Genomic DNA, 14197 nt, shown 5'->3' with positions numbered 1-14197 from the left:
TTAAAAATAATACACTTTTAGTTGTTCTAATTTCTTGAGGTGTTTAATATCATCTTTATAATTTAAGAGGATTCAGTACTCCGATTAACCGGCTACTCATAATTTATCTTTTTATGAAACGAAAGGGTACGTCATTTTAGATTTGATTTGATTTAGCTAGGTTTTTAATAACAAAAAGATTAATTAGCCTTTTCTTTTTTTCTTTTTGTGCACGTCATCCAATTTGTAGGAATCACATTGTAAGGCGGAGCATACATTAACTATCATAATGTAAATTTATTGATTCATTAATTGTACAATAGATGATACATTAAATAAAAATGTGCCACTATAGTTTGTATAGGCAAAATGTAATGACTCTTTTTCAAATGAAAAGATGAATTGGAAGGGCATTTTGGTTGTTTTATATTTTGACCTATTAATTAACGAAAATAAGATTAGTTTTTCAATTAAGATTGTGACTTGTGAAGGGCAAATATCTGGACGCACATGCCTGGCCCCTGCTGAAATATTGATATATCATGCATGCCAGCTGCTAGGGCTGCCACCGAAACAGAGACTTCCTTGAAAACATGCAATTCTCCGAAGTTATAAACTCCGTTTGGTCCTCTGATTAATTCCCATGAACGAGCAGAGCCATGTAGCTGTCCTAAATAAAACAGTTTCAACAGAGAGGACTGCATGCAGAGATGGGCTAGCTAGCTAGCTGGTCCCTAAAAATCCAGTTTAACGTTGAAGTTTCGAACGTATGTATAGTTGAGGAATGCAATTTATAGCTGCCAACCCAACTGTGTTTGATGAAGACAGAATGAGCTAGATAGAGAGATCGAGGAGGACTATATATATAGTGGGGACCTAATAAGTCGTTCTGGATTTTATGCTTCAAGGACAGACCTGTATACGATATTAATTAATATGGGGACCTAATGAATTAAATTGGTCGATCATGGACTTAACAAATAACAAGCGAGTCTCGGAACTTTGAACCAGGGCATCCATGCATCTATTTCAAATTAGATAGTTATAAAGAGTTTTGTTGGAAATAGGATTGATATATAAACGTCGTAAGACTGTTTATCACAATGGGGTGGTGTCTTTAGTTGGGAGAGAAACTTTGATAGATGAAGAATAAATAAAATGTTTGTTGTTCTGTAAGAAGTTATGTATGATTGGATTCCTATTTATAAGGTCCAACCAACACAACTTTTCATAACTAACAAGGAGACACAACTCTTTGTACAGACATATCCTTTTGTTAAAGGATATATCACTTCATCACTCAAATGACACATCTCTTGATTATGTGTGTTGGTGTACCAATGTTATGGTACTTTTCCACACATCATATGCACCCCTTTGTGAAAGCCATATCATAATGATCATTATCCAACAGTTGTGTGGTACGGTTGTGGTCATGAAGAGCTAGCTTAATGCAACGGCACATGGTGGCAACACCTAGCTAGCTAGCTCTTCAACTTATGCATCATAGTAGAACATGGGTTTGCACTTTTCAGGTTGCTTTTTCGAATCTTTCGATCTAACTAGCTAGCTAGTCCCATTATATATCAACAAAGTCCATATTAATTATGAGAAAAAGAAAAAGAAAATTTCTCAACATTCTTCATCATTAATTTAAGGCACACCCCAACTTTTGGTTACCAACTTATGTACGTGATAGATGATACATATTATATACATATATATAGCAGTTGTTTATTAGTATAAATATTTCAGCTGGTTGCTTTCGATCTAACTACCTATATATAGCTAGCCGCATAATCAACAAGGTCTATATATACAATGAAAAAATTAAAGAAAAATCCTCAACATTACTCATCATTTAAGGGACACCTCAACTTTTAGTTACCAACTTATGTAACATATATATGATTAATAGATAACAGTTTTTTATTAGTATAAATATTTCAGGTTGCTTTCGATCTAACTAGCTAGCTAGCCGCATTATTAACAATGTCCAAGGGTTTAAATTTCGATTTTGAGGGGGTCCGAAATTTTAACACTGATTCGACAAAAATTCGAAATGTTTCGGCGAAATATTCGAAATTTCGGGCGAAATTTTGAACCCCCTAACAGCCAAAATCTTTTGAATTTCGTCGAAATTTCGTCAAAATTTAGCGAAATTTCGACACCTACACAGCAACCCAATAACCCAGACCAACTTACCTCACCTGCACAGTCGAGGGAGAAAGAAGAGGTGGCGGGGGGCGGCAGGGCAGCAGCGGCAGGGTTGCAGCGGCAGCGGCAGCGGCATGGGGGAGATCGAAGGAGAAAGAGGCGATGGCAGAGGGGCAACAAGGGGGCGACGGCAGGGGGGCGACGGCGAGGGGCTACGGCAGGGGGGCGACGGCGGGGGGGCTACGGCAGGGGGGCGACGGTGGGGGGGCGACGGTATGAGGGATGGCAGGGGGGAGAGAGAGAGAGAGAGAGAGAGAGAAAGAGAGAGAGAGAGAGAGAGAGAGAGAGAGAGAGAGAGAGAGAAAATGGAGCTGAAGCTGCTGAACTCGGGGGGAGAAGAAAGGAAAGGAAGGAAAAAGAAGAAAAAAAAAAGAGAAAAGGAAGGAAAGAAAAAGAAGAAAAAAAAATTAAAAAAAAATTAAAAGGTTTAGGATTGATTAGGGATTGAGGCCTTTGGGCAATTATAAAGAAAAAAAATGGTTTGGAGTTTCGTTTGACCATTTTGGAGTTTCATTTAATTGTTTTTAAACCCTAAACTAGTAAACTATAATATATTTTTATATAAAAAATAATTTAAAATACCCTAAATGGCCTAAACTCTAATATCATATACCATATCTTAAACAATATAAAATATAGATTATAAAATACATAGGGTTTAGTGTATAGATTATATAGTATAAATAATATACTAATTTTATTTAACAGTATTTGTCTCCAGCGTGCATTATATTCATCTTATATCACATAAAACCTACTATATAATTTGGTTTCTTCAATTTTTTTTATCAATTTAGTAGATAATATGTTAAATAAACATATGGTAAAGTTTCATTCAAAATTTCCGTATTTTGATAGAAATTTCCGTCATTTCCGTCTAATTTTTGTCGAAATTTAAAAATCTTCGAAATTTCCGTCGAAATTCCATCGAAATTTCCTCGAAACCCGAAATTTTATTCCTTGACAATGTCTATATTATGAAACCAAAAAAAATAAAAAAATCCTTATCATTTAACGGACACCCCAACTTTTGATTACCAACTGTGTAACAGATGATATATATAGCAATTCTTTATTAGTATAAATAAATGAGATTCAAAGTGGATCCAACTATGAATAAATAAAATATTGTTACATCAGTTGAGATATATTTAACAAATTTGAACAATAGTAATTTGTAATTCTAGTATTACTTATATATATCCTCTTGTAAGATATATAGTTCATTATGTTGTGCTACTTTTACCCTATTGATTTGGTTAAATGTGTTTCAATTACACATAACACATCATTAAGGATTGTGAGAATGTGGACTGTGTTGTCCTATATTGGAAAATAATATAGCCTTGTGTAAGTGCTTAGAAATATCTTGTGTTTGTTCTCTTATATATTGCTAATCAGTTTTAGGATAAATGTTTTAATTTCTTCGTGGTATCAGAGCATGTTCACCATGTGTGTTAAACCGAGTGACCACACTTGTTCCATGTCATCCAATATAAGTTGTCTACGTGTTTGGCTTAAGTAATGTTATACTTGCAGGAGTATATGAGAATGTGGAGTGTGTTGCTCCACATTAGAAAATTATATATCTAGTCTTGCGTAAGTGTTTATAAATGTTTTGGGTCTCTCCTCTTATTACCAATCAATTTTGGTATGGATGTTTCAATTTTCTTTGAAGGACAATATATATGGTGTACGTGCCATGTCATGAAATGAAATGGTTTTATATATAATCAAGAAGAATTTATAAGTATAACATTATTCTTATTTTACATTGGCGCACGTTGTTAAAAAAAAAAAATACGAATGTGATGAAAGTTCTAATTTTGTAGACAAAAATCTACTTTACAGGGACGCAAGATGCATTTCATTCTTCTAGAAAGCCAAAAGTGTCTTCTTTTTCCCATATATTAGATTAATTAGGGTTTATAAAAAGTCAAACCAGACTTTCATTAGCCAGCTTATATAGGGTAATTTGGGTGATACAATCGTTAATTTATTTAGGCAGAACCTTTGACTTTTTGGCCAAAGATTTAATTGAACATTAAAGAATTAATATTCTATATAGTTTCACCTTAGGTGAAGTGGCAGCAAGACAAAACTCAAGCCAGCTTGGCCTGCATATACATGCCTAGTTCTCTAGAAACAACAGGTGTTAAGATTGAAGAAAGAGATATTAATTAATATGATATATAGCGGTAGGTCATACCTAGGTAGCTAGCTAGCTAGCAGCTGAATTAATGTGGTCCAAGTGTCCAACTAAGTATATATTCCGCAAAGAATAAAGATATTTACCCTAGATTTGGTTTCTCTAACCTAGATTGTGTCTTATGTCAATTTATATTGAATCCAAACACCATGCATCATGCAATTGTGTCTTATGTCAATTTATATTGAATCCAAACACCATGCATCATGCAATTGAGATTGTTGGGATCTTATTTCTTCATTGACTCCTAAGCTTTGTTCTCCTTGTCTCTTTGAGTCTAGCTTTGGTGTCTCACCAGCTTTCGACAAGTACAGATCAACATTAATACATTATATTGTCTTAGCTTTGCTACTTGCTAGATAGTAGATAGATAGGGCATTAGCTAGGATAATATATGCAATTGCCATGTGTTTATATATTGTGTCTAAAGAGCATCTTAAATGGAGGTAGCAAATATATATATAAGCTAAAAGTATCTTTTACTAACTTATGTGCAGAGGTGTACAATGGACCGGGTCAGTCTGACTCGTTTAAAATCGACTAATTTGTGATGTGTTTGGGTCGGCCCATTTGATAATTGGGCCGGGTCGGCTCAGTCTAATTATTTTAAATCTTAAGCTATGTCCGAACCATGGCCTATCCCATAATGGGTCATGTCGGGCCGGGCCAACTCGATTAATTATTTTAATTTATTTTATTATTTAATAAATCAAAGTCTTAATTTTTAAAATTAATTAACAATGACAATATAAATTTTAAAAAAATATCAATTAATAAGAAATAAGTTTGTAATTGAATATATAATTGTATTTAGTTTTTTGGAAATATTTTTATTTATGGAACTAAAAATTAGTCTTTAAATTTTTAAAAAATAATTGAGAAACTAATATAAACTAGACGGCCTGTAACGGGGCTTGGGCAACGGGCTCAAGCCGGCCTAACCCATGACGGGCTCATGTCGGGTAGCCTAACAAGATAAAAAACTTTGGCTTGACCCGCCCCATAAGTACGGGTTAGGCTCGGCCCGGCCCACTTAATTACAGGTTGAGCCTGGACAGGCCGACTTTAAACGGGTAGTGTCCATGCCGAACGCAGGCCGGCCCGACCTGATGTACACCTCTACTTGTGGCACTTTGACATGAAAATTTACTACCTCATAAATTTGTCACTCCAGTAGACAAGATAAATAGTTATAGTAAATATTATTTTATTATTTAATAAAAACTACTTTATTGATATTGATGAAATAATGAAAATGTTAGATTTTTTTGTTTATTGATTAGTACGATTGGCTCTAATTTGAATTAGATCAAATATACTATGATTTTATCTTGAATTAAATTTAACTATGAGTTTGCTTCATCCATTAAAGGCCCAAAATCTGACATGATACTATAAATAAAGTTTGGCCTATCACTTGCCTCATCCCTTGGTGATACCATTATTTTTAAAAGGACTAAAAGCATTTGATATAAACAAGTAAAAGGATAAAGTTTCAAATAAGGATGTCCTCATATAATAAAAATGAGAAGTTGAGAATATCTTATATCCGGCCTAATTCAATGATAGTAACAATCCATATTTTAGGACATCAATGAATGTTTTCAAGTGAATTTACAGCAAATACTTATACTTTTGATAGAAAATTTTAACAAAAACGTTATTGAGTAAAGACGCTTTCAAAGATTAAACTAAACCTTAAACTTATAATTTAAAAAATCTGTCGTTCATCCATAAAATCACATATAAATTCATAACCTCAGTGGTGGAGCCACGTGAGGACCAGGGGGGACACGAGGCCCCACTCAACTTTTGGGGGAAAAAGATCAACTTGAGAACTACATCATGGACATGCGCGCTCTAATACTGAATTTTCAGGTTTGAAAGGGCTTACTGATCTTGCACAAAAAATGGTTAAAATAAAGAAAGATCAAGCTTACCTTTTAGTTTACTTGCTTTTGACACTTGCATTAATTCTACCTGTTGCCACTACAAGTGTAGAGAGAGTGTTTTCAGCTATGAATATTGTGAAGAATCGATTACTCAATCGAATGAGAGATGAATGGATGAACGATTGCTTGATTGCATACATTGAGAAAATACATTTTTCTTAGTATTGATATTGAAGTTATTATGCAACGGTTCCAAAAGATGAAAACTCGTAAGGGTCAACTATAATTGTAAAGAACAAAAATATGATATTTTGTGGTACTGAAATTTTGTGGTCCGCTGACATATAGTAGTGATGCTAGATAATTTTGTGCTCCTAACTCCTGACATATTGTAATGGAAAGAAAAGTGTATTGATTTACAAGGACATATAACTCTATGTTTTTGTCTCTATTATGTTTCTCTGTTGTAATATTATATAAGTTTCTTTCTTGTTGATTAAAAGGCAACAACTTTTATTTCAATTAAAGCTATTTTCTATTTTGATTAAAAGGTTTTGAAGCAAGTTGAAATCAGGTGAGCAATACTGAAGTGAAAATGCCTTAATAAAGAAAGGATGGTGCCCCCATAGGCAGTGTCGGCTCAAGCATAAGGCGAGCAAGGCCAGTGCCTAAGGCTTCATGTTGAAGGAGGCCTCATATTGAAAGTATTTGACACACTATTAAAAAAAAACTTTAAATATTTATAATTAGCCAATTAAGCCTTAGAATTCATAAAGAGGCTTTTTCATTTTCTTGTTTAATGTTTAGGCATGAGATTCTTCATTATTTGTTAGTGAGACTTTTGATTTTTTTATTCCCTTAGACTTTTCACTAAAAAAAATTGCTTCATGAATTGTTTTCGGTGATATCTCACATCTATTTTATTTGTGCATTGTGATCTACTCGTTTTTTTCCTTTTCTCTCATTATTTGTAATATCTCTCGTCGAAAACTAAAAGAAGCAAGTTTACTGGCTGATTTTTTGAATAACATATTTGGAAGGCCTTTTTGTAAAAAGTCTTAGGTCTCACTTTTCATTGAGCCGCCACTGCCCATGGCTATGTTTTCGTGGCTCCACCACTGTATAACCTTATGTAGCGGAATTACAGTCACAGCCAAAATTTTTTTTTCAAAGATTATGCTAAAACTAAATAAGATCTAATTGCATTTTTATGTTGTCATCTTGCCCGGCAGAAGACGGCAAGAATTAAGCCAAGTGGTGCAAGAAAGGCAATAGTTTGAGGTCGATCGGACGGCTAGTGACGCACGAAATATTTATCTCCGCTGCTTCCTACCATGCAACAACTAGTCCCGTGCTTACTTGGCATCCACGTAGCATCATCTCACGTCACCATGTAGCCAACCATTCCTTGTGCACTTCACACCACGCGCCTTCTAAATGTCCTTCATACACACATTTTTGTTATTACTTCTTTGTTATTATTTTCCGAATTTTTTTATATTGCTTGCTTGTTATTATTGCTCTATGAATTTAATTCATTAGTGCTCACTTAAGAGACTTAATTTGAGATATAAGTGAGAGACAATGCGTTTAAGAATTAGATTTACTCCAATATTTATTAATTTTAATTATTGTGTTGTCAATTACTATTTAGTTTAGTAAATGACACACAGTCTCCATTTGTCGGAAAATATTCTAAATCAAAATCTAAATGACACATGATTATTAAAATAAAAAAAAAACAACTGTTGTATTAAATTCAAGGGCTAAATGCATTAGATGAGTATTAAACCCCTTATTTGTCTCTTATATTAAACCCCTTAGATGAGTATTATTGCTATTTATACACAACTATTGTGTTAAATTCAATGGTTAGATACATTGTCTTTCACTTGTCCCTTATATTAAACCTTACACATGGCAATATCATATAGTCCAAAATAATAAGAAATAGTTCAACACATGATTAATTGAGATCACACAATATTTTTATTCAAAAAAATAATTCAGTTTTTTTTTTTTTTTACTTTCAATTCCATCCACAACTAAAAGGTTTTAGTACATGTAAAAGCTTATATGAAAACTCAAAATTTGTTTATATGTCCAAGAAAGAGAAAAGTGATTTGCTCATATGTCTTCCAATGCGTATGCTACAAGATCAATATGCACTTTTAGTATCAAGCACATACAAAATGTTGTGTTTCCCTCTTTTTTCTTCGTACCCATCTTAGCAATTGTCGATGGGTATGTTTCAACTTCAACCTGTTAGGTTGTTTGAAGAGACCAAACAAAATAAAGCCAAGACTCAAGAGTGCACAAACCAATGTTGCAAGGCGCGAGTGGGACATGACATTGTTCCTAAAAATTCAACTGAAAATTCAAAGCTCACATCCATTAATGTATTTATATCTTGCCTTTACCCCATTGCCTCCTACACTTAACACTACACCCCCAAAAACTCTGCAGCAGAGAGAGAAGAAGAGGCTGAGAAGAAAATAGCCTTGAGAAGAAGAGCAACCACCAAATCCTTTCCTTAACCTTCACGCCTCCATTACTCACTCTCTCTGTGTTTTCTCTCTCATAAAACTCTGTTTTCAATGCATTTAAAGGCCTTCAGTCCTCAGACCTCCTCAATCCCTGATTCGCTTTGTATTGAATCTTCCCATTAAACCCTCTTCCCTTTTTCTTTTTTCTTTTTTAAAAAATCCATTAAACCCTCTCTTTAAATTCCCACACACGCAATATTTTCCCTCATCGAAACAGAGTGAAAGAAACAGAGCCATAACAGAGTCTAAACCCACAGGGCAAGTAAAAAGAAACAGAGAGGTTTCTCTCTCTCACTTTCTCACACTTTCTTTTTCACTTTCTTTCACTTAACTTCACATTTTCTTGGGATTTTCCTACATGGGTTCTTGCAAATACCAAGAACAAAAACAAGACCAAGACCAAGAACAAAATCCAAATTCTGGGTTTTTTGTTCAAGGCCCTATAATCGTAGGCGCAGGACCATCTGGTCTCGCAGTCGCAGCTTGCCTCTCCAACCATGGCGTCCCTTCTCTGATTCTTGAGAAAAGCGACTGCATAGCCTCTCTATGGCAGCAGAAGACCTACGACCGTCTCAAGCTTCACCTCCCCAAACAGTTCTGCGAGCTTCCTCTAATGGGGTTCCCTGAAGATTTTCCAAGGTACCCAACAAAACACCAGTTCATTTCATACCTTGAGTCCTACGCTTCACACTTCTCAATCAAACCCCGGTTCAACCAAGCGGTTCAGACCGCTGAGTTTGATTCGAACTCTGGGTTTTGGACCGTGAAGACTCAGGATTTTGAGTACATTTCTAGGTGGCTTATTGTGGCCACAGGTGAGAATGCTGAGCCTGTGATACCAGAAATTGGTGGGGTTGAAAATTTTCAAGGGCCTATTCTTCACACCAGTCTCTACAAGTCTGGCTCTGATTTCAGAAGCCAAAGGGTTTTGGTTATTGGGTGTGGCAATTCTGGCATGGAAGTCAGCTTGGACCTTTGCAGACACAATGCAATCCCTCATATGGTTGTTAGAAACACTGTAAGTCTCTCTCTATTCTTGACTATTAATGATAATGTTATCCCTCATTGGGATAAGGTTACCCAATTCCCACATTGTTATGGCATAGTTCTTATTGAGTAATTTTGGTGACATAGGTCCATGTTTTACCAAGAGAAATGTTTGGCTTCTCAACCTTTGGAATTGCAATGGCACTTCTCAAATGGCTACCTTTGAAGCTTGTGGACGGGATCCTCTTGCTTGTGGCCAACTTCATTCTAGGCAACACAGACCAATTGGGTCTCCGGCGGCCCAAAACCGGCCCAATTGAGCTCAAAAACGCCACCGGAAAAACCCCAGTGCTTGATGTTGGAGCATTGTCACAAATACAATCTGGCAAAATAAAGGTACTTTTCGCACCAACATTCGATGCTGCATATTTGAATCTCTTTTTACTTTTTTTTTTTTTTTTTTTTTTCTTTAGCAACAGTTTTGCTAATGTTGTTGGGAATTTGCTTGCAGGTGGTGGAAGGTGTGAAAGAGATAACAAGGAACGGAGCCAAATTTATGAATGGACAAGAAAGGGAGTTTGATTCTATAATCTTAGCAACTGGGTACAAGAGCAACGTGCCTACTTGGCTTAAGGTAAGCATGACCAGCTTGCACTTTTAGTTTTTACTTCTATCTTATTATGCTATCACCCGTCACTTTTCTCTTTGGACACATGCCACGGAGCCTAGGTCACACAGTCACATACCTACAAATCCCTTCTTTTCTCCATGCAAAAAAGAATAAAACCAGTTGGGCTCTTCTGCACTTTTTGAACATACCCTTTGTATATTTTACGACACCATGTCAAATTAACTGTTTCACAACTTAATATGTGTAGTCGGAGAATCTAATATGTCAGATATTTTATAAGAGGATCGGCTAATATATATTTGCTTTGATTTTTGTAATGCAGGATTGTGATTTTTTCACCAAGGATGGGATGCCCAAAACAGCCTTTCCCAACTGCTGGAAAGGAGGTAATGGACTGTACACAGTTGGCTTCACAAGAAAAGGCCTGTTGGGAACTGCCTATGATGCTGTTGCGATAGCTAAGGACATCGCTGACCATTGGAAGACAAACAAAGACTGCATGAGTTCTTGTGATTCCCACATCATCCTTCTGAAATAATCGTCCCCACAAAATAGATTTGTATAAAAAGAGAGAAAAAAAAAAAAGGGAAATTAAGAGAGAAATTAGATTATCCTCTGAGTTAGTGGGTATTACAGGGGATAATTATTTTTCACCTAGCTCTCGCTAGCAGGGCTTGTACTTCAATTTTCTTTCTTTCTACTTTTTTGAGCTCATGTATATGTAACAATTTTGCTTAAGGGTTTACATCTCCTTTCGGTCACATGTATGGTCCTTAGCTTTGTACAAACAGTTTCAGAAAATAGAATGCATTTTTAGCTCCGGAATTCATGAGAAATTTTGAAGACTCTAACTTACAAGTCGAATTAAACATATCATCTTTATCATCTATGACCTCCTATGTCTCAATTATATGGGGATAGTCTTATGAATTCTCATCTCCCAACCGAGCTTATATTTCCTAGTCTTTTACCTTAATATTTGATGTATAATCCTTTGATAATTATATATAGTTTTTTTTTTTGGTCAATGATAATTATATATAGTTAAATGCCATATATTTTGAATTTGAGTGAAGCATTGATTTTGTGGGATCACAAACTTTCCACAGAACTGAACGGCTATTTAGTCAATGCAAAAATCACATAAAAACAACTATCAAGTTTAAGGGACATCAAGGACTCTTCGACGGCGAAATCAGTAGGGATGCAATGAAAAAGTAATCTAAGAAAAAAATACTGAAGTTGCAAATATTGGGGTTTAAAAATTATGATTGTCTAAGAAAAAAGTGATTAGATACTGTAGAATCTGTAGATGATGTAGTGGAGGATCATGATCCTTCGAGAAAGAAAGTCTTAATGGCAGTAGTATTGTAAGCTAGGTTAAGATCCTAACTTATAATTCATGGAAGTTCTTAATTCTTAGGGATTGTGATTCATCTAGAGGTAGTACTTGAATTAAGAATCCAACTTAATATTAATATGCAATAAATAAAGAGGTCTAAGATACTAGATTCTTATGCTATCAACAAGATCTCCATTGATGATGGAGTGGAACGCATGTCACCCTCACTTTGCTTACACTCCCACAAATTCACTCACGTTTTCTTTCATATTGTCTTTCTCCTTTTGTTCATTCTTGGCAGTCTACAAGCGTGCAAGTTTGGTGAAAAGAATGAGGTCAATTTTGTTGTTTATTATCCATTTTATTCAATTTTTGACCTTGTACTTTTGCCTCTTCTTTTTTTTTTTTGGCCTCTTCTTCAAGTTAATTTGGTCTTTGGACTACAAATATAGACTTGGGTAAAATTGGAGTGTGGACATAATAATTACCCAATAAATGCAAAATCTTCAGTGTTGAATCTCCTGGCGTAATTTTGGTAAAAAGAAGGGTCCACTTGCATGCTCATTTAAAGAAGATAGGATTATGGAAGATTTTTTTTGTTTTTGGAAATTGAAAATGAAGGATTTTCAAGCTTAATATTACTGCAGCTATTTTCTTGCTAACTGTGCTGCCAGTGCCAGCTTTCCATCACAGTCCCATCATCAAATAAGGTCCTCCAAACGAGAAATTCCATTAATTCTCCGATTTTTACAACCTATGATAGATTCAATCGAGTCAAAATTTATTGTTTTTTACTTTTTTTCGCTTAGTAATAAAGGGTTACGTGCGAGCAGTCGAGCACTTCATTTTCCATGTTATGGCATATTGGTAAGCCATTTGCGAAGATTGATATAGATAGCATTTCTCTATTTCTAAAGATTAAATGTGATTGGCCAAAAAAAATAGAGATTAAATGTGATTAGTGGCCAAAAAAAAAAAAGAAGATTAAATGTGATTTGATTTGGATTCCCAACGAGTGGATTGGATATGATTTAATTACGAGGACTGAGTTAAGATAAATTCTTAGGTCTAATCTGTAACAAGCAACATCTCTAATATTCTTCATGCGCTACTACTCATATTATAACTATGACAAACATTGTACATATCCTCCTCTACACCTACGAATTTTGTAAGTTTAAATAAGCTTAATTTTACCACATGAAATCGTTATTTACCTAAAACTATTTATGTTGGATCCCATTCACTAACTGAAGTTAACGTACGTGGATCCTAAGAGGTGAAGAAGGAGGTAATTGCTCCAGACTCCTAAATGTGGAACGTTTTCAAATTTTATATATTTTGGATATATGCATATATTATATCAGTCTCAAATAATATACGTAAGAGATTGAAAATTATATTTTCATGATTTGCTCGAGTCTCTAGAATCTCATGGTCGACCTTAACTGAAATGCTGAATTGATACAAGTAAATTGATATACACTATGATCAGCGTTTCATGTTGATCAATGCTATTATCTTGATACATATAATTTTATAGAGAAAAATTCACATAAAATAGTTCATAATTGTATTATTTTATGTGTCTCTATTCTCGTTGAGTGAAGAGAGATAAAAGCTCAAATAATAATGTGATGAGAAAGAGAACACATTAGACATAAATTCATCTCTAATTTATTTTTTCTCTGATTGTATCATTTGTTTATTATTGACAAATGCTTGTGTCCACTAGCGGATCCACTAATGGACCAGTGCAGGAATTGCCTCTTTCACATTATTTCTGCCCATTAAATTGTCCAAACAATTTAAATATTCGTTAATCTTTTTATTTAAAGTTAAGATAAAGATGGTTAATAAAATACCTCACAAACAGGTTAAGCCAAAGAGAACCAGAAGTATTTAAGAGCTTATCTCTCATATATATGACATATATGTATATAAGATTTCCTCATCTCCCTCACTTAGAAAAATTTATGACTGAAAATGTCAGAAAAAGGAAGATTCTGTAGAACGCGAGAACCAAGAAATGGGATGAGAGTTTAGGCAAGTTCGAAGAGAATCTTAGGCCCGAATTTGCATCAATCGTATGATATACGAGGCAGGGGTAAAAAGCCCGTTAGAGTAATTAGATAGAGATAGATAGGCAAATGCAATACTTGTAATCTCACTCACTCACTCGCTCACTCACTCACTCGGACCCTCCTCCTGATAATTGAGACAATGATGGGCCTCTGACCTCTTCCATGTAGAGGATCGTACGAAGCTCTCAGAAGAGTGACAGCTCTGCTTCCTATTCTCTCTCTCTCTCTCTCTCTCTCTCTCTCTCTCTCTCTCTCTCTGTGCTGATGCTGATGCAACTTGCAAGCTTCAAGCTTCTCTCTCACTCACTCA

At 35.0% G+C, this 14197-nt stretch overlaps 1 protein-coding gene across 1 annotated transcript; it reads left to right on the top strand.

Moving 5' to 3' along the window:
* Positions 1-9201: 9201 nt before the first annotated feature.
* LOC147279060 (putative indole-3-pyruvate monooxygenase YUCCA4) lies at positions 9202-11001 on the top strand. Its single transcript, XM_086249898.1, has 4 exons — positions 9202-9861; positions 9978-10226; positions 10342-10464; positions 10784-11001. Exons 1-4 carry the CDS (start codon positions 9202-9204, stop codon positions 10997-10999), a joined length of 1248 nt encoding a protein of 415 aa, XP_086106024.1. The 3' UTR covers positions 11000-11001.
* Positions 11002-14197: the final 3196 nt, after the last annotated feature.

This window comes from Dryas octopetala, chromosome 7, assembly GCF_963921425.1.
Source record: "Dryas octopetala chromosome 7, drDryOcto1.1, whole genome shotgun sequence".
In the NCBI taxonomy this organism is placed as follows: domain Eukaryota; kingdom Viridiplantae; phylum Streptophyta; class Magnoliopsida; order Rosales; family Rosaceae; genus Dryas; species Dryas octopetala.
This window is presented reverse-complemented; position numbering and strand designations above follow the sequence as displayed.